The 25429-nt window shown below is 47.8% G+C and overlaps 1 protein-coding gene across 3 annotated transcripts; it reads right to left on the bottom strand.

Annotated features, from left to right (window-relative positions):
* Nucleotides 1-1445: 1445 nt before the first annotated feature.
* On the bottom strand, nucleotides 1446-25429 carry XKRX (XK related X-linked). Of its 3 annotated transcripts, none has more exons than XM_084813838.1 (4): nucleotides 24654-25429; nucleotides 15260-15519; nucleotides 5188-5253; nucleotides 1446-3345 (listed from the first exon to the last, which is right to left on the bottom strand). In XM_084813838.1, the coding sequence occupies exons 1-4, from the start codon at nucleotides 25004-25006 to the stop codon at nucleotides 2600-2602; spliced, it is 1425 nt and encodes a 474-aa protein (XP_084669964.1). In that variant the 5' UTR covers nucleotides 25007-25429; the 3' UTR covers nucleotides 1446-2599. The 3 variants fall into 3 exon arrangements, with proteins under 3 accessions (XP_084669964.1, XP_084669963.1, XP_084669965.1); XM_084813837.1 differs by having other exon boundaries at nucleotides 5176-5253; XM_084813839.1 differs by lacking the exon at nucleotides 5188-5253.

The following is a 25429-nucleotide window of genomic DNA, read 5'->3' on the forward strand; positions in this document are numbered from 1 at the left end:
TGCATGAAAGAGAGACTTGTCGGGAAGGTGCGTGAGCTGTCAGGAATCTTTTTCTACAAACACCATTTGTTCTGTAGCAGTTCATGCTGTGTGTAGCTGATGAATTACTTATACATTACTTGGGATGTGGAAGAGACAATGCAAAGGTCATTCATTAAAGATGAAATCCTGTGCATATTTAGACAGGAAGAAAGCTCTACAACTCCCAGCATTCCCCAGCCAGCATGGCTGGCTGGGGAATGCTGGGAGTTGTAGAGCTTTCTTCCTGTCTAAATATGCATAGGATTGTGCTTTAAGAGGATATGAATACACATATACACATACACACACATATACACATACACAACATGATATGAGAAACAGATTACCTGAAGACCCAATCAGATACTGAGCAAGAAAGGAAGGCTTAAAAAAGAAAGTTTTTTTTTTCCTGTCACAAGTAGCAAACTGGCTGGAAAGGAGTTGCTAAGGTCAGACAAGATGCAGCAGGAATCTAGAAGATTTGAGGGGGACTAAAATGTGTTTATGGAACTGTCTCTGATAGTCTAAGGCAACCGTCTCAAAGTTGGTGCCTTCCAGATCCAGTGGACTACAACTCTCATCATCCCCATGCTGGCTGGGGATGGTGGGAATTGTTGTCCAACCCCTCTGGAGGGTGGAGGGTTGAGTAAGGCTGGTGTAAGCTTATATCTGCGGCTCTGCAGTAAACTGCCGAGAGCAAGGAATGTGTCCTAGGTGCGCCCACTTTGATGTAACGCTTTTGTGGGCATAAGACGCCAGCCTGAATGCAGGACTCAAGCCGGTCCCAAGTGGGTCTTTATTGACTGGGCTGGTGTCACCATGGGCCTGCTTTTCCATTGCTCCAAGGAGTATTGGGTGGCCACATTTATAACAACTCACAACGCCCTACAAGTCATGTGTTGTGGGCTGTTACAAGGGCCATTGCCGGTGCTCCTTGAAGGAGTTGCTGCTACCACCGCCCCCCTAGTTGTCCTCGGTCGGTCACTGCTTCCCCCTCTTCTTTTTCTTCCTCAGTCACTGCCACCAACAGGCTGCTCCTCCCCCTCACATATGGGCAGAAATAAATATGAGGACGGGTGGGCCAGCTGTGCATCCATCAATATAAGGGCCCCCACTGGCATGTGGGAGGGGAACACCAGAGCCCCTGAGGGTCCCTTCAAACCTAGAGTCAGCCTGTCTATTGGCCTGGTAGAAGGCCCACACAAAATTAAAGCTCCTTCCACATAAGAATTGCAGGGATTGGATGCTTGAATGCAGTGTGCCTGATCTGGTCTTGCAGACCTCTGATCATGCCTAAGACTTTCCAATTGGGATAGCTCATGTCCGTGAAGAGGCTGCCTTGCCACAGGTATTGCACAATGGGGACTGTTTGGGGGCCAAGATACACAACCATTTGAACATGATGATTTTTTGTTTGTTTTTTTAATCAACACCTGTTTATATTTGCATGTAGGGACCAATTACTTGGGTGATTCCCCACCTGCCTAGATCACTGCCCAGATCATGATGAGCTGACCTAGTTTCTTCATCACAGTTTGCACACTGGGTGAACCACTTGTCCCCAGTATACCATGCTCAGAGGCAACTGGGGCTGATCTCAACCCAGACTCCACCACGCCAAAGGTGTAATCTTCCACAGAGAAGGGTGCTGATAAAGATTGCTCCTTCCTGTGAAAGATATGAATATGTGCCCAGCTACAGGTACTGAATTACCCAGGTGCTCCAGAATTACCTGGCGGCAAGCAGCAGAAGGCACATTTTCTCCCCACCCCCCCACCCCGCCCCAGACTTTGCCCCTTCCCTAGGACTTGCTGAGCTCTCCACCTGAGCATCCGTCATGCTGCCCAAACGGGACAGTAGAAACAAGAGTGTAAAACAATGCCAAATTCCTTTAAAATGCAGTTATTTTGAATGTAAAAAATGTCCATTCTCAGGTCAACATATAAGTAAATATGATGGGGACAGAGAAAGGGGTCACACCCAAAACTACAGCTGGCCAGGCTGGGAGGGGTGTCTGGTCACCTTGAAAATACTAGGCCACAATCCTATCCAATCTTTGGAAGGCTGTGGTGTCACAAGGATGCTGCATTCACAGTTAAATGTACACCAGCTCTGCAAAAGGGTATCCTTCTTTTTCTTATTCGATAAGCTAACCCTGCCCTTCAACCAGGTTAAGTCTCCTTCAGCTCGGTGTTTTGCAAGTGGACACAAGCAAGGCGAACATGTCAGCACACAGCTGTCATCTGGAAATTACAGCACAGTCCTCCGAGCCAAAGTGGCTCAATCCTGATCATACGCTGCCTAGGCGTATGACGCTGGCCAACCCTGGCTCTGCAGGAAGATCGGGAAAGGGAAACTGCACCCTTACTGCCCATCTTGACTTGACCCCGTCAGTCCAGGTGATGCTCCGGAAAGCCCGGTCTGCCAGGTACCACATGAAGCCCTGTTTATAAGTTATAGCACCATAGAATTAAGGCCTATCTTGTCAGGGGTAAATGGGTGCCGAGGCTAGATGGGAGGCGTGTTCCATACTAACCCCCTCAGTGGTTTGGCTTATGATGAGTTTGGATCTACCCCATCAGACTATGCTATGTCTCACGCCGGGTTCCCGGGGGGGATCCAGATGCACAGCTTTGGCTGCCCTCGCCTGCCGGCAGCAAACACACTGCAAGAAGTCGGAGATGTTGTGCGTGAAGAGGCTGCGGCACGGGTGGAGGTACTGCATGAAGAAGAGCATGAAAGCGATGGCCAGGCAGTAGGCCACAATCAGCTGCAGGACCAGCATGGGGCTGCAGAGGTACTCGTAGACGTCCGTCTTGAAGAAGTACCAAGCAATGACCAGCACGCTGTTCTCCACCCCCCGGAACACGTAGAAGAAAACTAAGCAGCCCCAGCTTTGAGACTTGCTGATCAAGTCCCGGTCGGCCAGTCTGAGCTGCACAGCTGACCAGCAGAAGATATTGATGCCGGCATAGAGGAAAGTGATGGAGCACAGGACAAAAACTGTGCCCACCCGGCTGAAGTTCTTCTCCACATGGTCCGGCAGCTGGACGCCGCTCCTCCAGAACTGTATCCACGGCAAGAAGAAGAACGCCAGGAGGTTGGCCACACCGATGGCCATTGCGTAGTGCTTGAAGACAGACCCAAACAGGACCAAGATGGTGATACGGGTGGAGATCTCTAAGCTGCGCCACAGGATGATGCAGAGGAAAGCCAGCGGATGCAAGCGGATCTTGTAGTCGTCATACTTGATCTGGATGGCCAGGACGTTGCAGACCAAGGCTCCGTAGGTGATGGACAACAAGCAGATGCACATCAAGATGGCTGAAAGGGGGAAGGAGAAGGAAAGGGTGAGCCCAGAGAAGCTGCCACGGAGGGTGGTTGTGCTGTGTGCAAAATGGGACTTTTGTGCAAAATGCATCTAGCTTCTGCTTGAAGATCTCCAGCAAGAGGTCTTCTTCTGTAACGTAATCCCATTAGATCTAGTCCTGCTCTCTGGAGCAGCACAGAACGAGTCTTTGCCCGCTTCTGTGCAACAGCTCTACGGGCATTTGAGAAGTACCATCATGTCCCCCCACCTCTTGGTTTTCTCTTCTCCTTGCCCTTCCCCAAGAGTAGCAAAACTGGAATCAACCATGCGAAATGGGGGGGGGGGAATCATACCAACATGCAAAATTTGTGTCGTTTAAATTGGCATCATAGAATTTTTGCCACAGAATCTGGATTATCTTTGTGCAGAACTGTAACTTCTGGCATAGAAGAGTAAATACAAAGTCCTGGTCCTGATTAGATGTTTCTATACCTTGGGGCTGACTTAAAAATCTGTACCCCCATCCCCACCCCCACTTTTCAATCATAGAACAAAAATGACAGTGACAATTCCTGTAACTGAAGAGTTAGGGAGACAGACAAAGAAGTCATCTGTGCCCCTTCTGAAAATCGGATGGCGGGGGGGGGAATCACACACCCTGCCATGGGACATTGGGGAAACAGGGCCCATGGTGGGTGGTGGGATTCCCACCCCCATCCAATTTTCATCCAGCCAGACAGCCTCCTCCTGCTTCCCACTGGACCACCTACCACTAACCACCTTTCGGGAAGGATCCTGATGAATTGTTGCATGTTGATAGTACCTTATTGTAATTTTATTATTGTATTTTGATTTTATGTGTAAGCCGCCTTGGAAGGATTTGTATCCTGAAAAGCAGGATACAAATAATTAAAAGAAATAAATGCTTACCATTCTAGAACACTGCATTTGGATTCTGCCCCATTCCTGAATTCTTGACAGTGAAATCCTATGCATCCCATACTTCCTATTCGGAAGTAAGGCCCTCCACATATTGTCGGACTGCTAGACCCATCATCCCTGACCACTGGCTCTGCTGGCTAGGGCTGATGAGAGTTGCACTCTAACAACATCTGGAGGACCACATGTTCCCCACCCCTGGCTCCCTAAGACATTTTTGAACATCCCATTTCAAATAACATGAAGGCTGTGACCATGGGGACTGAGAAAGCAGTGGTCCCCAGAAGTGCCTGAACCACAGGATACAGCAGAACAATAATGTGGGTCTAATTAGGGGTCATATTAACAATAACATGGGCCTAACTGGTTTCCCATCCTTCCCTGCACTCTGTTGAAACAGATGCCACTCCACAAATAGTTTACAGTGCCGACTGGGGCAAAAAGCACACTTTGCTGGATGGTGCGGAAGGGATGCTAGGCAGAGATGGCTTGGAGCAGGTGCTGGGTTAACTGCTGCCAGAGAAGTAAGAATGCTCAATAGTCAGGCCCGAAATAGCCTAGGTAGAAGCAGTGCTGAGATGGGAAAAGAATGTCCTCATGCAGAGGTTTCCGCCTGTCCTGCAGTAGCAGGCATGTCTTTCTCGACATCCGATTCCTACACCTGCTGACCATAGCTGGAAAATGCATATTCAGCCTCTGCCTTGATGACGTGCAGGCCAAATCAGGCCTGCAGCTAGACAGTCACCAGCTGGCCCAGGAAACTGTACTGTTCTAATGAGTAGCTGGGGCCAGAGGGCTCCTTTTAATCACCTGCCCACTCCAAGGTCACTGGTGGCTATGCTGAGTATACTATTTATTAGGGATGTATAAGAAATTCATTTCAGTTTGTTTTGGCCAGAATTTACCCAAATTTTCACCTCTCAGATCCAAACACAATCTGCAGTCATAGTCCGTACAATTCTGAGCTTGTGACGCGATTCGTGCTGCCAAAAAAAAAAAAAAAGCATTCAAAGAATGCATACTTTGGGAAAATGCACATAAAACATGCTTCAAAACTGTGCACAAACATGCTTTAATCAATGGGAGAAAAATGCATGCATTTAAAAAATGCACACAACTAATGCATTCATACATTTGGGGAAACGCACATGACTTTTCATGCAAAAAGAAAAAAGCAAAGCTTGCAATTTGATAAGGACAGGAGCCAGAACGAGCTTCAAGGTGGAAATCTGAGAACCTGGATGAGATCAAATTTTGCTGATTCGCACATGGCTAGTATTTATGCTGCAACCACACAAACCAAGCCAGAGGTTGCTCTACAGGTGTCCCTGGAGCAACCTTTGATCTGTGTCTTTCACACACAGCAGGCCTTTGTTTAAAAGGCAATCAAGCTATTTCCTGATGGTGATCCAGGAAGCAGTCCTGCACACATAGATGGAAGTGTGTTAAACTTGAAATAGTCTCACCTATTAGCATTAACAAAGAACTTTTTGTCCTTTTAAAGGTAGATCTGGATAGTTTTTTTTTTTTAAAAAAAGGTTAAATCAGGGGTAGAGAATGTGGCACCCATGGGTGCTGGTGCACTCCCAGACACCTTTCTTGGTGCCTGGCGAGGTGTCCTACTCCTCCCACTTAAAAAAAATATTAACACATTTTCTTACTGGCAGCCGGGATCACTTCAAACCTTTTGGGCCCATGGGCACATCTGGAAATATGAGAAACAATTCTGGGCACCACCACAAAATGGCTGCCATGGGTGGGCATGGCTAGTCTACAAAGGACAAGTAGCCTGCCCAGAGGCATTCATGGGAAATTAAGATGGTAGCAGCTAAAGGCTCCTACTTCGCTTTGAAACAATCCCAGCTGCCAGTAAGGAATTTATAAAATATTTTTAAAAAGCAAATTAGGAGTAGGGTGTCTCGGTGGGTATCAAGGGAAGTGTCTGGGGCACATTGGTACCTGTGGGCACCACACTGTCTATCCCTACTTTAGCTGCCCCCATTTTCTTTTCCCATGAATGCCTCTGGGTCATACATTGGGCTGATGCTTTCACCACCATTTTGTGGTGGTGCCCAGGACACTCTCTCAAATTGCCAAATGTGCCCATGGGCTTCAAAAAGCTGCCTACCCCTGGCCTAAATCAGTCACTCAAACCAGGCCAGGCAGCGAATATAAGAACATAAGAAGACCCGTCATGGATCAGACCAAGGGTCCATCTAGTCCAGCACTGTATTCACACAGTTGCCAATCAGCTGCTCACAGGAAACCCACAAGCAGGATATAAGTGCAACAGAACCCTCCTGCCCACGTTCCCCAGCAACTGGTATACACAGGCATACTATTCCTGATATTGGAGGTAGCATACAGCCTTCTGTATTAGTAGCCATTGATGGACTTCTCCTCCATGAATTTGTCCAATCCCCTATTAAAGCCATCCAAATTGGTGGCCATCACTACATCTTGTGGTAGTGAATTCTATAGTTCAACTATGCACTGTGTGAAGAAGGCTTTCCTTTTATCTGTCCTGAATCTCTTCAAACACAGTGACACGGCATAGGGATGTGGGCAGCCAGCAGCCACCTCCCAGCTACAAATACTGCTTAAAGGAAATATCACTCCCCTCTCAAAATAGATCAGGCAAATCAAGAGTATGCAAATAGGTGTGTCTCAAATGATAGGGTGGAAACCCCAGGTACAGGGATGAGAGAAAGTGTTGAAGCTTTGGGAGTTGATCTGCAGGAAGATCAGCAGCGGAGGGATGTGGGTGGGTGGGAACTGCTCCTTTTGGGGAAGCATCTTCTCTTTCTCTTGAGGCAAGCTTGCTGAATCAATGCTTAAAGGAACCAGTCAGACCTCCTTTCAGGCAAGGGAGCGGGAAATACTCCAGTAAAGCCATTAATATCCATTAGGGAGCATTCTTATGGCCCCTAGACATTGTTTGATGGGCCATAAGATAGTTCAGATTCCCCCCTTCGAGGTCGGAAACAGTGCTCCGACCTCGGAATGGGGAGTCGGAAATCTGCCCCTTCCTTGCATCCACACAGCTAGTGCAGAAAGAACCATACCATCTGCCCTCCGAGATCAGGAAAGTGACCTCAGAGAGGGGGAAGGGGGGGGAAGCGTTTTGGTGGGCCAGGCAGGGAGGAGACCAGAGAGGCTAGGATCCAAAGCAGCAAAAAAGCCTGTCTAGCAAAAAAATGCAGGGCGGGAAGATAGGGAGGTGAAGATCGACCCCGCCACTCCTCCTGCCCTGCACTGGATGATCAGACGCCTTAATTACTGTAATTTCAATAGGAATGCAAGACACGTCACCATGGCCAGATGACCTGTGTGACTTCTCCTTGTGCTACTGTCCAGGTGCTATCTGTTGATGGGCAACTTCAAGGCCCCTGCTCTGCTCTCCCCTTCAGATGGTTCTTTTTATCTTTAAAGCAGATTTGGACTGAACAGCCCTTCAAACAGAGGATGCCTTCAAATAGAGGACTGTCCCCCATATGGCCACCCTTATCCACACAGATGCTTGAAATAGTGAATTCCATATTTCTTTCTTTATTTCATTTATTTATAATATTGTCAATACAATTGCTTTTAATAGTGGATTTTAAATATATTTGTTTTGTTATTGTGGTTGAAATTGTTTTCATGGTGTTTTAAACTTGTATTTAAATGTGACTTTTAATATTGGTATGTGAACCGGCTTTGAGATTTTTTTAATATTAAGCAGTATATAATTAATAAATAAAAATACATTTCTCCACACCTTGTATATTGTGTATAAACCTCCACTGTGTCTTTAGCTGTTATTTTTCCCTCTCCTAAACTAAAAACCCCACAATGCTTTAGTCTTTCCTCACTGAAAGGTGCTCCCAGATTGCTTGTTCTTTTCTACACCTTTACCAGCAATACGAGATCCTCAAGATGGGGCAGAAAATGGGGAGGCAGGAAGAGACGCATCAACTGGTGAGAATCCATTCATTATACAAGAAAGAAAGATAAGAGGTAATCTTGAAGACGCACAAGCATCAGTTAATTTGATTAAGGCTCAAAGTGCTTTGAGACAGAGGGCAACTAAACCAAGTTCTTCAGAGAAACCTGATACTTTTCTTCATCAGACAGAGTGTAAGACTGCTTTAGCAGTTCCTCTGAAGAAACTGATTTAGAGAACAATCCTACATGTAGCACCCTCAAGCCCCTGAACTTGGAGGCTTACAAGCATCGTCTGCAGGGGGAAGAGCGGTGGAGGCGATATTCTCCTCCCTGTCCTCCCGCCCTGCATTTTCATCAGATGGACTTTTTTGCTCATCTAGCAAAAGCATTTCAGAGGAGGAGGCTGCAGAGGCCTCAGGATAGCTTGTATCCCGGCCTCTCCGGTCTCCTCCCCTCCACACCCAACGAAATGCCCCCTTTTCTCCCTCTCCAAGGTCACATTCCCGACCTGGGAGAGGCGGCTGGTGTGGTTCTTTCTGTGCTGGCTGGGAGGGGGAGGGGGGTCAGAGCTCCGACTCCCTCCTCCGAGGTTGGACCATTGTCTCCGACCTCGGAGCTGGGAATCCAAAATATCCTATGGCCTCTCGAATGCTGTCTAGGGGCCATAGGATTGCTCCCTTAGTTGTCTGTTTCTTGACTCCAGATGTGTTGGGCCGTAATATGTTTCCTTTTTTAAAAAAAATGGGAAGGTACCAAATTCAGTGGAGGGGAAGGGAGAAAGCTGGCAAGTGCACAGAAATAAGTTAACTGAGCCCAGTAAACCGTTTTTTGGGGTGCCTGGAGGCTTGTTCTCCGCTTCTTTGCCTAAATAAATTAACTGAACTGATTCCTTCTGTGCACCTTTGAGATTTCCTCTTCATTTTGTTCTAAAAACACTGCTTCTACATCCACTGCAAGGGACAGGGCTGGCACCAAGCGTAGGCATGGTCGGGCACCTGCCAAGAGCCCACAGCCCAGCAGGGACCCCCTAACAAGAGCCCCCTGGAGTTGCTCCTCCTCTTCACCATGGCAGCCTGCTGCAGGCTCACCTGCCTCTCGCTCTGGCCCAGGCAACGGTGATGGTGAGAAGAAGGAGCAGCAGATGCCACGGCCTACTTCTTCCCTGGTTCTCTTCTGGCAAGCAAGCAAGCAAGCAGCAGCACTAATGAGAAAGAGAAGGAGGAGGACCTAGATCAACGGGGGTGAAAAGATCGACTCCCTGAGGGGGCCTTGCCCAAGGTCCATCAAAAACCTGGAGCCGGCACGGCAAAGGATTTTTGGTAAGGGGCAGGGTAGTAGATAGGTGACTGAGTTCAGGTACACAGAAGGGCCTCCAGCAGTTTTTTTCCAGAAAGAATGCCTGGATGTTGCACCACTCAACGTGGACAGCAAATCTTAGGTGGGTGAAGCCAGCTGACGATTAATTGGTGGTGAGGGAAAGCTACTTTGCACATGGTCAGGGACACTCCTATCTTTTCATTACATTTTTATCCCACTGTTTCTCCAAGGAGGTCAGGGCAGCGTATAAAGTTCCTACCCTGCTTGCCATTATCCTCAAAAGCCTGTGCAGTAGGTTAGGCTGAGAGGTAGTGATTGACCCAAGGTCTCCCAGTGAGCTTTATAGTGGAGCGAGGTTTGAACCTAGTTCTTCCCAGTCTGATTCTGTAACCATTATGCCACACTGCCTCAGTGCTGTGGGTGTGTTCTTGTTTGCATGTTCCAAGGCCTGGCTTCCAGCATGGAAATGATGCCTCACACTTAGCAGTTAGCAAACTTCTCTCCTGTCACTTTACAGGTATTCATTACTGCACCCATGCCTCTGGGAGTAGGGCAGACTCCGATATTAAACAGATGCCAAAACCAAGTCACAACCAGAGAGCTTACTCTGGGTTACAAAGAGAGCAGAAGCTCCTGACTTATTCCAATGGAATGTACCACCCATGCCACCGGCATGTTCACTCCATCTAATCCAAGCCTATGTCTGTGATGTTCCGTTGGTGTCAACTAGAACTCCATGACAGCCTTTAAACAGGGGTGTCAAACACTTTTCAGACCGAGGGCCAAATTCAATTGGTTGGAGGGCCCAAAAGCAAAAGGGGAAAGGCCAAAAATACTAGCCAGTTACTGCCAGTCTCTAAACCTTGGGAGAGGCATTTTAACCTTTTCAAATGGGGAAAAACAGCACAAAACCCAAGAAACCACCAAACATTTGGCAGTCATCATGGGGAAGGGGTTGGGCCAGCAGAAGAGGGTGTGGCCATCTGGGATCTCAGGTGGATTTGGCCTGAGGGCCTGAAGTTCATAACACCCCTGCTTTAAAAGCTCACATGGCACTTTTTAATTGGAAATAGACAGGTTTATAGAGAAAAAGGTATGCAGCATGGTTACAATTCAATATGTAAAGCAGACTTCCCAACCTGATGCTGTCCAGACTTCCTCTTCCATCTGCTCCAGCCAGTATGGCTAATGGACAGGAATGTTGGGAGTTGTAGTCCAAAATATCTGGAAGGCACCAGATTGGGAAACGGCTGATGTAAAGCATCACACATCAGGGCAAAGAGTTGGATTTGATCAGAAATGGGAAACCTGTGGCCTTGCAGATATTGGACTACAACTGCCATTATCCATTACTATCAGCCCTGCTGACTGGGGCACATAAGCATTTTACATCCATCACAACATAGTTCACACGAACTGCAGTCGTGGAGATAACTGTTCCTGATCGTTCCACTGCAGGTGAGATGACTGAATGCTCCTCTATCTATATTTTAAACTCTGCACATTTAAGAAAACAAAAAAAACAAAACTAGATGTCAGGGGGGAAGAGTTCTAATCTAGTCCTCCCCCTGATATGCTAGCTCTCTAGATACAGGGAATATTTTTCATGGGGAAAACATCCACTCATTTGACCTGAAGATTGAAGCGGTACAACTCAGAAATGGCTTTACTATTTTACCTGCCCTTTGTGTGGAGGGAACCAACAAATACTCCAGCCCTTATTTCCAACTGGAGGTAATTTAACACCTGGCCCAGGAAAGCTGCTGATTTTTTTTGCTTTACAATTCAGAGGTTTCCGTTACACAAAACCTTGCTGTAAATGCTTATGCAGGAATAACGTCAAGCCACAAGCATTCCGGTCCATTATCTGTACCAACCTTGGGACTGCATAAATTGCTAAGAGGCCAAGGGGAAAGCTAAACGGCCATTTGCACTTGGGGACAGAATTTGACACCAAACCACCAGAGTTTTGTCTTTGCCGAGCATTTCTGGGAGGACTGCACTGGCTTCACAGCTGTTGCTAACCCAGCTTTCTTGTACTTTTAAGTACAGAAGGGCCAAAGGGCATGCTGGCTGGGGATGATGGGCACTGTATTCCAACCCCTCTTGAGGGCACAAGCTGGAAAAGGGTGTGGTAGATCCAGGGTGGCATGGTAGATAGGGATTTGAACTAGGAAGACTGAAGTTTAAACCCCATCTCAGCCAACAGAGGCTGGTGGCTCTGATGTGAGTGGAGCAGTGAATCTGCTCCTGGTTTCAGTTGGAATTCATAGTGCAAAACCAGGAGCAGACTCACTGCCCCACTGACATCGGAGCCACCAGCCTCCACTGGTCTCAGCCATGATGGTCATGTCATAAAATTGGGAGGGAAAATAATAGGAGGAATTATCTGTTTGTTTTGATTTTTTTTCTCTCCTAGGTTTGGGACTCAAGAACCTAAGTCGCTAGGACAGGTTTTTCTGGAATTACAGAAGAGGACTAGATCCCCACATAGTTACATAATTCCATGAGCCACAATCAGAAGATAAGCACTGAGCATCACTAGGTTTATGATGAAACTGCAAGCAGTCACAATGCTGCAATTACCACAGCAGTGTTTCTGTGAGAACATGCCTTCAGTTCTTGTTTTGGAAAAGAAAAACAAGTTTCTTTTCAAAGCTGCACTTTTATTTTGCCTCCAAGATAAACCAGCACTGTTACGGTTACATCCTGACCCAGCAAAATCAGGCAATCAAAAGTTCATATAAGCAAGGACTCAGGAAAAGCCGTACAGAAATGCTGAATAATAACAACAACAACAACAACCGTGTGCAATTATTACTATTATTATTCATTAACTAATCAGTCAGATGAACAGATGGGTTTAAATTAAGCATTGTATACCAATGGCCCCAATTAGTCTCTATGGATGAAAGCCTTTCCCCCCCCTTTTTTTTTTGGAGGGGGGTGTTCTTGTTTCTTCTCAACAAATCCCTAAAAATGTGTATAAACCTCCCATTTGTTACTCAGATTTCTGCATAATTTCAGTTTGGGCTATAAACAGAAAGAAGAGCCCGGCTGGATCAGACCAAAGGTGCATCTCATCCAGCATTCTGTTCCTACAGTAGTCAAGCAAATGCTTCTGGGAAGTCCACAAACAGGACGTGAAGGCCTTGTCCTGCTGTTATTCTACAGCAGCCTTCTCCAACAAGGTGCCCTCCAGACAACTCCCATCATCCCTTACTAACGTGGCCTAGTTGGGGTTAATGGGAACTGTAGTCCAGTCCCATCTGGAAGCCACCCAGTTTGGGAAAGCAGTACTGCAACATCTGGTGTACTCAGTAACACATAGCCTGTGCCGACAGAAGTTCCCCTTAGCCTTTGGCTAAAGGCTGTTGACAGACCTCTCTCCGGGGCAAATCATACTTGTTTGTTAATTTCATGCTGTGCCATCCCCTTTTGCTCTTTGGTGTTGTTGGTGATGGTGGTGGTGGTTTAAAAAAACCACACACACACACACACATTCATCCGCTTCCGTTCCAGGAGCAATGCCCTCTTCTTGCAAGGCTCAAGTCTGCTTTGAAAGAGAAAGCATGCACTTTGCAATAATGAGGAAGTCATAAGTGAACTTACCCAGGGAGGTGACAAGCCCAACAAGCACCAGCCGAAAGCCGGTTTAGTGCTGTGATGGAGGCCCAGAGCCTGCAAATAGCTATAACTGGGGCCAGGGCCGGCCATACCATGGGGTTGAATGAGGCATTTGCTTGAGGCAGCAGATTTAGTGCTGTGACGGAGGAGGTCCAGGGTGTGAATTATTATCATCATCATTATATTTATACCCCACCTTTTTCCCAGTACTAGGGCACAAGGCGGCTTCCAAAAATTAAAACATATACAATTAAAACGTATGAAAACATACAAAAGTTACAATATAATTAAACAACAATACAATTAAAATTATATTAAAACATTAAAGCAGCATTTTAAAATAGCATTTTAGCAGCTTACCCCCAGGTTCCAACTGTGTCCCAAAGGCCTGCTGGAACAAGAATGTTTTAGCCTGCCTCCGGAAACACATCAAGGAGAGAGCCATCCTAGCCTCCCTGGGAAGGGTGTTCCACAGCTTGGAACACCCTTCCCAGCCACTGAGAAGGCCTTCTCCCGGGTTCCCACCAAACATGCCAGTGACAGTGGTTGGACTGAGAGAAGGGCCTCCCCAGAAGATCTCAGGACACAGGCAAGTTCATAAGGGAGGATACGGTCTTTCAGATAACGTGGACCGGAGCCGTATCAGGCTTTATAGGTCAAAGCCAGCGCTTTGAATTGTGCCCAGAAACAGACTGGAAGCCAGTGAAGCTGTTTTAACAAGGGAGTTGTATGCTCCCTGTAGCCAGCCCCAGTCAACAGTCTGCTACAATAGCTACAATTGGGGTCAGGGTGGCCAAAGTATGGGGTAGAATGAGGCAGTCGCTTCAGGCGGCACATGCTGGGAGATGGCAATAAGGTGTTCAAGGAAAAAACTGTGGGCCCCCAAGACAAACAAGGGAATGTTACAATCTTCCCAGCGAGATGTAGGCAGCCAGGTCACGTCTGCCGATTCAAAGAATAGAAGAATCATCTTCAAGGCTTAACTTAGTCAGGGCTTTGCCACGTTGGTCCCAAGAATCTCCTTCAGAAAGTCTGGAAGTGAGACTCTCTTATCCCTCTTCCTAGCCATATACAGAGCACCCCCTCATAAGGAGAAACATGCTGAATCAGACCAGAGACCTATCTCAGGGGTGTCGAACCTCTTTCAGCCAGACAGCCAAATTCCATTTCAATTTTGGAGAAGCTCTGGGGGGGGGGGTCAGATTCCAGTGGTGGGTGGAGCCAAAGGCAAAGGGGGTGGGGCAAAGGCCAGCCATATTTTAGCTCAAAGTCTTACTGCCAGTAGCTAAGCCTTAGGAGAGGCATCTCACCAATTAAGCATGGGGGGGGGGGACATGCAAAAGCTGGGAAACCACCAAACAGTCAAAGGAAAGGGGACACAGCTATCTGAGGGAACCACGGAGGGCTAGATTTGGCCCATCGGTCTTGGGTTCAACAACCCCGGCCTATCTAATCCAGCATTCTGTTCATACTGTGGCCACCCACCTGGCTGTGGGTAGCCCACAAGTAGGACATGAGTACAATAGCCCCCTCCCGTTCGTGTTCCCCAGCAACTGGTGTACATAGGCAAACCACCTCTAACGAGGCATATAGTTGTCATTGATAGCCTTCTCCTCCACAAATTTGCCACAACTTTGAAAGCCATCCACACAGGCGCCATGCGAAGCCTGAGCTCAGTTGCCCTTCCCGGCACCAGCCGAGCTGCAGCATGTGACACGCCCATGGGGACACCAGCCGCTGTGCAAAGCCAGGGACTCAGCCAGCACCGAGAAAGGCTAAAATGGGTGGGGCGGTGATGTCAGTAGGTGTGGCCATGCCCACTAACATCACCCTGCCCCTCATCACAATATCATTCAGCAGACCCGCCTTATTATGTCCCCATTATCTATTAGCAGGATGGAGGTTTTTTGTCGCATCTCCACCCCATGCTCTGAAATGCTGCTGACCCTGCCTGAGCCTGAGGCGATGAGACAGAAAGATTGAGAAAGAGAGAATTCTACCGCCAGACTAGCACCACAGCCTGTGACAGTTCGCCCCAGGTGAACAAACCAGTTTTCCAGCTGAGAAATGAGCCCACCCAGCCCGTTTGGATCCCGCATCACTGTGCTCGGCCTTTACCTCTGCTGGTGGGGACGTACTGCTCCATCACGCTGACATAAAGCTGCAGTGTGAGCTGCGGGGTGGAGCCCAGGAAGGCCTGGATGACGGCCATGCGCTTGAAGGCGTTGCGGTGGGTGACCAGCCTGCGCACCGAATGCCCCACTTCCTGCTCCAGCTCGACCTCAGAGTCTTTGTGGATGTGCTTCTTGCGAGTGATGGTGACATACGGCTCTTCCTCACGCCCTATTTGATAGAACATCACGATGGCCTCTAAACATCTGCATGTGAAAGAGAGAGATGTCTGCATCAGCACAGAAACCACCAACCCTTCTGACTCTTGCAAATGGAACAAATGAACAGATATACACATGAATGTTCATGAAGCATTAAAAAAAAAGAATTCATCTTCCATCTTCTTTTTCTCACCACAGAAAGTCCATCATGGAGAAAATGACAGAAGAGCTGCACAATATCTTTTGCCTAGTAGCATAAGGAGCACTTTGTCTGGAAGCACCCAGTATCAGCTCTCTTTTTACATCTGTCTTCAGCTTCAAAGTTCCACAACCATTCTTAACTGTTCCCCATGCCATTTCTGAGGCAAGCGGACATAGAATTGGGAGCCTGCCCAGAACATGGTCATGACCAGTTATGGCATTGGAAGTCCACTTCTTTTGGGCTATCTAGAGAAGGCGTGTGCAGCTGAATGATGTTCCGGGGCCATTTTTGCAACCTGGACCCCTCCTCTGTGGGCTGAGGTCCATGGGGAACCGCGCAGCCCCAGGGCACCCTGAAAAAAATTAACTTAACATGCATACATAGTGTTATGGAGTGCTAAAACTAAACCGCCCAGAGAGCTTCGGCTATTGGGCGGTATAGAAATGAAATGAATAAATAAATAAATAAAACTGCCACATTTTGCTTGCAAACCAGCTAAATTTGGCCCTTTGCTCTGTACCACTATGGATGTATTTTTTTTTCATTTAAAAAAACTGTCTCTTTTTTTTTTTACTGCTTCTGAATTTGGGGGAGTCACAGGGCTGCAGAGAGGGGCAGGGGGCTGCGTGGTTTGTGCTACACTTCCTTCCTATCTATTATCTCTTGTTGCAGAAGTTGTAACCGTAACAGCCTCTCTAAATCAGCTATAAGCCGGCCACTTGTTACAAATATGCAACTTCCTAATGCATCCTCTGCCCAAGATTTTCCCACAGTCATAAACAAGGAAACACACCCACAACCATCTCCCAAGGCAAGATATGAGATAGCAGAGCACACACCCTTTCCAAAAAAAAACACAGAGGTAGTGCACTGGGGACACAATTGTGCTTCTCCCCAGCTTGACTCAGACTGTAACTAGGGTGAGATGTTTTCAGCTCCTCCAGCCTGCCAGTGTTTTCTAATAATTATTCTCAGAGTTGTGTAAAATGAGTACGTAACCTCCCATGCACTGTGGGATCCGCAGAGCCAGTTGAGAAGGGAGAAGGGAGGCTAGGCCGCTCAGGTGGTTATGGGAGGGTTGTACGGTCCCAAGGGAGGCATGATGTTATTCCCGAAGAACCAGACCACAGGCGTCTTCTCTTAGCTGCCACAGCTCTCTCCTCCTCTTCCCAGTCCCACCAGACGCAAAAGTTACAGAGGCTTGGGAGGTGGGTGACAAAATCTAGAGGGCTGGCCACGCTAGAATGTCATGCAAAAACAATCTCACAGGACCTTAAAGATGAACAGAGTTACAATGTAGCTCTAGGCGTCTTTATTCATAAGTGGACATCTATGGGCTCCAGAAATGCTCCTTTTCCAAACCGTGTGAAATATGCCTCCCTCTCTCTTCACTCCCCCTTCCTGTTCCCATAACCTCACCCACTGGTTACTTGGGGGAAATAGTTAAACCCCATTCTAAATCTCCCATCAACAAGAGGCAGTGGTTTTAATCTCTAAATAGAGAGGGACAGGTCTCAAGTCTGCCCAGAAGCCCTAATTCTAGATGTGTGAGGACTGGTGATAGAGGGGAAAGCACTCTGCACATGCCCAGGGGCCTATTCCTCTGGATTACACTTCACCTATTCCAACCAAGGCTGAGATTTGGCACTGAAGCCAGTTTACAGGACTAAGTGTTGGCTCAAATCAAGGCCTCACAAGACCATTATCAATGAACCGCCTTGTGTTTATTCATTTTTTTAAAGATTTGTCCAGCTTTGGAAAGAAAGGGAGGTGCAGTCTGCAAGCAGCAAACATAGAGAAGGGCTCTTTGTGGAGTTCCAAGTGCTAGGAATAGAACTGAAAGTACTGTCTCTTCCTCCTCTTACCAATTAGAGAGAGAGAGAGAGACTGAAATTGAAAGGTAGGGCATGTGGCAGAACAGGGCTAAAGAAAGGACAGAATGAGGGGGTGGAAAAACAGGACCACCTCTTCTGGGTCCAATCAGAGGGATGCTCATGGGCTGGCTGATATGTGGACAGGCCAGTGGGTGGGGGAGGCCCAGTGATTTATTTTCTGAAGAGTTATGCCAGGGAAATGAAGGGCTGCTGAGATAACCTCTTTGTACCTGCCTGCACACAGTCTGGTAAATAAAAGTGCCACTCCCCAACTGACTCGGGCATAATCTGCTGGGAAGTTAACATAACAATTGCTCGCTGGATCAGACCAAAGGTCCATCTAGATTGCAACCTACCGGTTACTTCTGGATAACCTAGGGTGATTTGGAGGTGTTTTTTTCTTCTTATATTTATTATGGACTTTTACATTGGTGTGTGTGACACTTTGGGACTACTTTTTGCAGTCAGAGGCAACACATACATTTAATAAATAATAAAATAATAATAACAGCCACCTGCTGCAAGCGGGACGTGAAAGCAACAGTCCACCCTAGCAATCCAAGAGGTTCTAATTAGTTATTGCGGCGAAGAGCTGTCTGCTGAGACCACCATGAATTTGTCTAATCCCTGTTAAAAGACTAGTAGCTACAACTACATCTTCTAGCAACAAATTTCATAAATTAATGGTCATGCCTGTCTGAACTATTTTCTTTTGTCTGTCCTGATGGGCTGTTGTTTTTTTTAGAGTTCTCCTTCGCAAGTCACACTGACATGAACTAGAGAGGCTCCTCAAATGAATTCCCTCATCAGGCTCTTGTGCAGGTTCTGTTGGTTTCAGTGGGGCTTATGTGTGCAGAAGAGCTTCCGTTAGTGTCCATTAGTGTCCCATTCTGCTAGTAGTCCGTTAGTATCCCACTCTGCTGATCATAGTGGTACTGAATCTGCCCCCTGAGGCAGGCAGCTTCAATGTGCAGAGCTGCCTCCCCTTGTAAGGGAGTAAGAAAGGGACACAGGAAGAGTCCTGCCTCCCTTACTCCTGAGGACAACACTAGTATAATATTTATCCTTTTATATTAATGTGTAAGTTGCCTCAGGAATGTTATCAAATGGGAAAGGCATGATAAAAAGCTCTCTAAATAAATAATTAACGACAATTAAAATGCCAGTCTTACAACGATAACTTTACTAGCTTCCAGCTGATTTCCTGGCACAATCTCCAGTGCTCAGGAGGACCAATGGACTCAAATTACAAGAAAAAGGATTTTGGCTAAATGTTAAGAAGAACTTCCTGATGGTGCAAGGTGTTCAACGGAGGAACAAACTCCCTTGGAAGCTGGTGGAATTGCCAGGAGTGTTGTAGTCGTGGATTTCCTGTATCAGCAAAATGAGCTGGGCAAAATGAGCTTTGGGGTCCCTTCCAACTCTTATGATTCAATATCCTTTAAAATCCCAAGTGGATCTGGGAGCAGGATAGCAGCTGCTTTCTCTCACAAGAACATGCCTGTATATTAAGATTCTTTTCGGAGGTCTTGCTCCACGGGCCCTCACCACCTGAAGTACAGAGGGTTGTTACATAGGACGGGGCCTTCTCTGCAGTGGCCCCACAACTGTGGAACTCCTTCCCTGCTGGCTTTTAGGTGGCAGGCCATGGTGGTTCTCTTCCAAAGAACTTTTGGGGTGCCATGGCCATTTTAATTTGTAACTGAGAGTTGCATCTGCAGGATCTGCCTCTTCTGTTTTGCTTTTGGTGTTTCTATTGATCTGTTGACACTGTATGTGGCTTGTTGTGTGTGTATGTGTGTGTGTGTTTAAAGATGCAATAGGTTCTTAGTTTGTACTGTTTTACTGTATTTTGTGAGTTGCCTTGGAGACTGTGAACTGTTATGTGGTGGGATATAAATATTTTAAATGAATAATAATGGGAAGGAGCTGTGGCTCAGTGGTAGAACACCTGCTTTGCATGCAAAAGGTCCCAGGTTTGATCCCCAGCTTCTCCAGGTAAGGCCAGGAAAGAATCCTGCCTGAACCCTAGAGAGCCATTGCTGCTAGTCAGTGCAATAATACTGGGCTAGATGGACTCATGGTCTGACTCAGTATGAGACAGCTTCCTATGTTCCTAATTTGGGAACATTTTTAGATGCAGGGTTCAATTAGTCCATAATGCAAATGGAAAACCTACGCCTGCCGCAATATTCATTTCATTGCTCTTCTGCATTCTGCTCCACAATGACAACATTAACAAGTGACACAAAGGGGCTTCGATCTGATTTTTAGTATCAACACATGCTCGTAAAAACTTGAGCACGCTCCGGGAGAGAGCACAGGACAGGAAGGCCTGGCATGCTATGGTCCATGGGGTCACGAAGAGTCGGACACGACTGAACGACTGAACAACAACAATGCTCGTAAAAGGGCCTGAATAGCCACACTGAGAGACCTTCTGGTCTAAATGAGGAATCTAGAGAAACCACAAGTATGGATGGCGGAGAGTGAAGTGTTTGGAGAAGCAGAGCAAAGGTTAAAAAATTAGAGCCTCTACTTCCTCCCCTCCATCACCCAAGGGTTGACTCATAGTATCAATCCAGTTTCCTTGGATCTATGCAATTGCTTTGCTGCCTGGTTTGGCACAGAGGGATCGGCAGACAACCTTCTGCCTTGCAGTAAATGCCAACCGGGAAATGGTGAGTTCCCAACATCACAGAGACTACATGCCTCACAGAAAGCAGCTTGGATGCCCCCACATTGGGAGTGACCCACCCAAGAATGAAAGAGAGGGAAACACCCCCAGTGTGACTCAATGAACAGAGAGGACCCAGTCATCCTACACTGGAGGATGCAAAAAGCTCTCCACGCTACCGCCTCTAGGCACTGCCCTTTCCCACCAAGGAGGTGAACCAGCAGACTAGACTTCCACCTCTCTCAGCATAGTTCCTAGCTGCCCCCTTTCCCAAGGACATTCGCATTGGCAAAGCATTCTGGGAACACCGCAACCCATCTAGGGAAGATGGTAATTCCATCCAAGCGCTTCCCATGTAGGAATCCTGCAGTCTGCGCAGAACGGGAGTTGGAAATCTGTGCCCCTCCCAATGTTGTCAGGCTACAACTCCCATCCTCTCTGACTACGGCCCATGCTGGCTGGGGCTGTCCGCAGATGGAGCCAACAACACCTGGTATGGGTTCCCCGCCTCTGCTTTAGAAGCTCTGGACAAGGATCCTCTCGTATTCTTGTCTCTTCGTTTCTAGGGTCCACTGCGGTAGTGGCGGCAGGGCTCACAGGCCCAAAGCACTGGGGCTTTTTGTTTAGCAGGGACAATGGCATCCTCTGCCACCCCAGTCAGACTGCCCTGTTCCCTCTGAGCTTGGCTGCAATTCCCACAGTAGCTCAGGTGGTGAGGAATGGATTCTCTCAGCAACAATTCATTGCACCAGTTCGCACGATCATGCAGCCCACCGTGGCTTATTTAAGCCACGGTGGGCTGCGGCACAGGCAGACAGCCATTTTGAAAGATTAAGCCACGACTGCAGCTTGTCATTATAATAACAATTATTATTATTTCTATACCGTCCCATAGCCGAAGCTCTCTGGGCGGTTTACAAAAGTTAAAACATTAAAATACAATATACAAAGTTTAAAAACCATTTACATAAACATACAGACAAGCAACATATAACTAAAAACAACTTTGAACTAAAAACTATTTGTTTAAAAAAACCAACAATAAAACACAGCTTAAAATAACACTGCTTAAAAATAATACGCAAAAGTCAAAAAAAGGAACAAAAGTTCTGAAACAGGAAGGCCTGCCAGAATAATAGAGTCTTTAATTCCCGCTTAAAAACCTTCAACAAGGTCAGCAGGCGCATTTCAACCGGCAGGTCATTGCACAATTGAGGGGCGGCAAAGGAGAAGGTCCCGTTGCGTGTGGCTGCTGGGGTCACATTAGGCAGCTGCAGCAGAGAGCCCTCAGAGGACCTTAGTGGGCGGTCATGTCATCGGAACCTGGCAAGGGTGGGTTGTTGGAGTGGTTAGCAAACCACCCCCAACCCTAAAGCAGCCCATGGGTTCTGGGTGGTTTGTTAACCCCAATAGCAACCCAACTGTTGGGATCTGTCCCTGTTGTAATGCAAAGTATTCTGCAGGATGGGCACTACCTGAGAAAGTAGTATGGGGAGCTTTTTGCAACCTCCAGTTGTAGGTCTTGAATAGGTAAGTAAAGCCCATTAGCTTTACAAAAGACATATAAAGGCGACACACACACACACACACACACACTTCAGTGGAGGCTCGTGACTCCGATTTTGGTGGCACTGTGATTCCATTCTTGGGTTTAGTCAGAACCAGTCAGAACTCTAAAGCAGCTATCCAAAGTGCTGAAGCCATTTTGGGAATAGAATCAGCATGCTGGATAGCTCCTTGAGAGTTCAGGATCTTTTTGACTAAATCCAGAATGGAATCACAGCCCCACCGAAATCAGAGCCACCAGCCTCCACTGTCACACACACACACACACACACGGATCAACACATCTGCCTGAATTTTTCGACTCTCCTTGGGGATCTGGTGATGGAGTCTGTCATGATGTGTGCCTGCATTTCAAAACCTACCATTACACCGCTGCTAGGATCCTAACTGAAAATTCCTGGGCGAGTCCCTCAGAGTTGATTAATAGTGGCGAACTGTCTTGCTTCCCCTGCGCCTGCAGTGCCAAGTGATTCACCCACCTGCCCTACCCACATCTCAGTCTCTGTCCTCTCCCCTATAGCTGTCTGTGAAGTCCTACAGAGATGCAATGGATTGAAGGCCAAACAACATGTGACACAGGAGATCACTGATTAGATTTCCCACGGTTTGGGGTTTGTTTGTTTATTAAACTTAAAAAGAAACCATGGTGAGAACACAAACTGGATCAGGGCAACAGCACTGTAGGAAGCAGAGTTTAACTGGGACCGTGCCCATCTTTTCCCCACAAACAAGAGTAAAAGCACCTTTGTGGGGAGTAGATTCTGATTAGGAAATTGGCATGAGGCAGGGCAGGGAAGAATTAAACCACCACCACCTAGCCCTGCTGACCCAGAGCAGATCCCTCCCCTTGGCTGCTTAAGTTTGGAGTTTTAAAAATGTTTTAATTGGGGGACCTGGCCACAGATTTCCTGCATCACGTGTCATGCCGCACGGAGATGCGCACGGAGATGTGGGACAACCGGGGCTGTGTCTACACACTTTTCTGAAATCACAGCACAGAAAAGCAGCATCTTCCGTAAGTCTCTGGGGTGCTTCCAGATGGAGGGCTCCTAGTGCTAACCATTGGGAGGCGCAGTGCAGCTATTCCATCTTTATCTCCTTAACTGGTTTTCTCTGGTAAGAAAAAGGGTGGAAGAAGTGGTGGGAAAACATGGGAGAGTTAGGAGTGATGACATCTGGCCCTCAGTAAGGGCTTTTTTACACAAGACATTTATTGTGCGCTCATCATTCCCTACTCATGGTTGTTTATGGGTTCCTTAGATAACGCTGTGACCCTCCAGATTCGCTTCTGTGTCTAAAGAGCACTTTCAGAGAGTTTTTTTTAGCACAGGGAAAATGTGGTATTTAATTGTAAAAGCAAGATTAAAAGCTTGTTTCACTTGTGTATTTGCACTGTTCTGCTATATCACAGTGCCACTTAGAGGTTATGTAGCAGACAAGCAGGAAAGGAAACGTGCTTCGTGTAGTGCTCAGATCTCAATTCTGTGACGAAACCAAAAGTAGATACAGCGGATTAACAGCCTTGTGTAGAAAAGCCCAGCAATTCCGTGAATTAAGCTATTTTAAGATGCATGATAAGACAATGCAAATTGCCTGGCTTGGACTGATTTATGGAGGTGGGCATGGCCCTGGTTTCATGGTGCAAAATATACAGGATACCTTGTCACAGAATTTAACTTTTTTAAAAAAAAAAAAAAGAGCACAGAGTATATTCATATCTGTTGTGCCTCCATTTGGGATGGAGGAGGACATAGAATGCCTCAGCCTGAGAGTGTCTGGGGAAGCACCCAGCACATGGACAGGCGGAAGACATCCGCAGCAAAACCCAGCTGGCCTCACTTATCAATCAGCCTCTGCATAAAAGACAAGCCTCAAACCCAGTTCAGGGGCTGGAAGCAATGGCTGATGCTCACTCATAGCAGAAAATGTTCCTGCCAGCTCCTGCACCCAGCTCTGATTATTCTCAAACACAGAACGACTCTGACTATTCTTCAGCATGTCCCTATATCTGGTTTTGTTTTCCTTGGCTTCAGACTGATACTCTCGGCTTCTTGACCTTGGACTTTTTAATGACTGACGCTAGCTGCTGCTTATCGCTCAACTCGAGTAATTTACGACAATATCACACTGAGTGTGGTGTCTACAAGAAGCACCCGCAGCTCCCTGCTGGTGGTAAATCTAGGTGGGTAAAGCTGAGAAGGCGTTGCTATGTGTGGGTGGTGGTTGTGCAGTGGTAAATCCTGAAGTGCAGGTGCGCTTCATGAAAATCCCCACAGCCACGCCCACCAGAAGCGCCCCAAAATGCAGGCAGCCCTGTTGATCCATATCAACAAACCGGTTCTAGCAGTTTTCGTCTCTACCAGGAACAAGTGGTTTGCAAAACTAATGGGACTTAATTGCCCATTTAAAACCAACCCACCCCCAAAACTTTGCATTTCAACAAGGAACAATATACAGTTGTGTGTGTGTGGGGGGGGTCATTTCTGCCCAGCTACTGTGAGGATTGCAGCAAAGCTCAGAGGGAACAGGGAAGTCTGAGGGGGGTGGCGGATAACGTCTGGGCCCCTGCTAATAAGAAAGTGCAGGGGCTTTTCCTTGTGAGCCTGTGGAGGCTGGTGGCTCTGATGTCAGTGGGGCGGTAAATCCGCTCTGGGTTTCATTCAGGACCAGTCAGAACTCTATGGGAGCTATCCAAGGTGTGAAGCATCTTGGACAGCTCCTGTAGAGTTGAGAATGAAACCCGGAGCAGATTCGCCGCCCCACTGGCATCGCAGCCACCAGCCCCCACTGCTGTGAGCCGCGGCTCCGCCGGCGGTGGCGGGGAGGGTGGGGGGTTCACAGAGAACCTAGCAGCGCTCACCTGATGACAGGCCCCATCAGCAGGAGGTGCATGAAGAGCACGACGGGCTTGTCGCTGGTCAGATCCCGGTTGACAAAGATGAGGGTGAGCTGGTCCATGACGGAGGGGATCAGCATCAATAGGAGAGTCAGGGAGAGCCAGAAGATGTCATTGGAGCGGCTGTAAGCGACGCTCACGACGCAGGCAGAAGCAAACTCCCCGCAGTACAAGAGGGTGATGAAGACGATGCCCACCGGGGGCTTCGTCCTGGTCACGGCTTGGGACGCCACTCTGCGCACCACGTGGCGGGGGCGGCCCCTGGGAGGGGGGTCGTCGGCGCACTCCCCGATGGAAGCTTCGCCCACGACGTCCATCCTCGGTCCCGCTGACCCTCCAGCCTCACCAGCCCCGAACTGAGCCCCTCGTCCAACGGAGCCGAAGACGAGTGAGCTCGGCCGGAGTTTCTCTATTAGCGATGCAAACCCACACCCACTTTCCACTGCCAGGTGCTCGCTCGCTCGCTGCGCAAGAGAACAAGCAACTCGAGCCGCTTTCCTGGTCGGATCCCAGCCTCCAACGTTGAGTCCAAAACATCAACAACGCGGCCAGGGGCAGGATGGCCTCCAGAGCCGGGAGCGCTCGGCTCTTCCAAGGCCACCCATTTCACAGAAGCAGGAAGAGCGCGGCTGAGGCTACGACCGGTTCTTGCAAGTTTCTATAGCGACGCGGAGCGAAGAGCGAGCCGGGGCTGCCGCGAAGCGCCAGAAGCCTTCGAATGCTTCCCCCCAACGCGCAAA

The sequence above is a fragment of the Heloderma suspectum genome, chromosome 9, assembly GCF_057233095.1.
Source record: "Heloderma suspectum isolate Gila_16-S chromosome 9, 16-S_ref, whole genome shotgun sequence".
Taxonomy (NCBI): Eukaryota; Metazoa; Chordata; class Lepidosauria; order Squamata; family Helodermatidae; genus Heloderma; species Heloderma suspectum.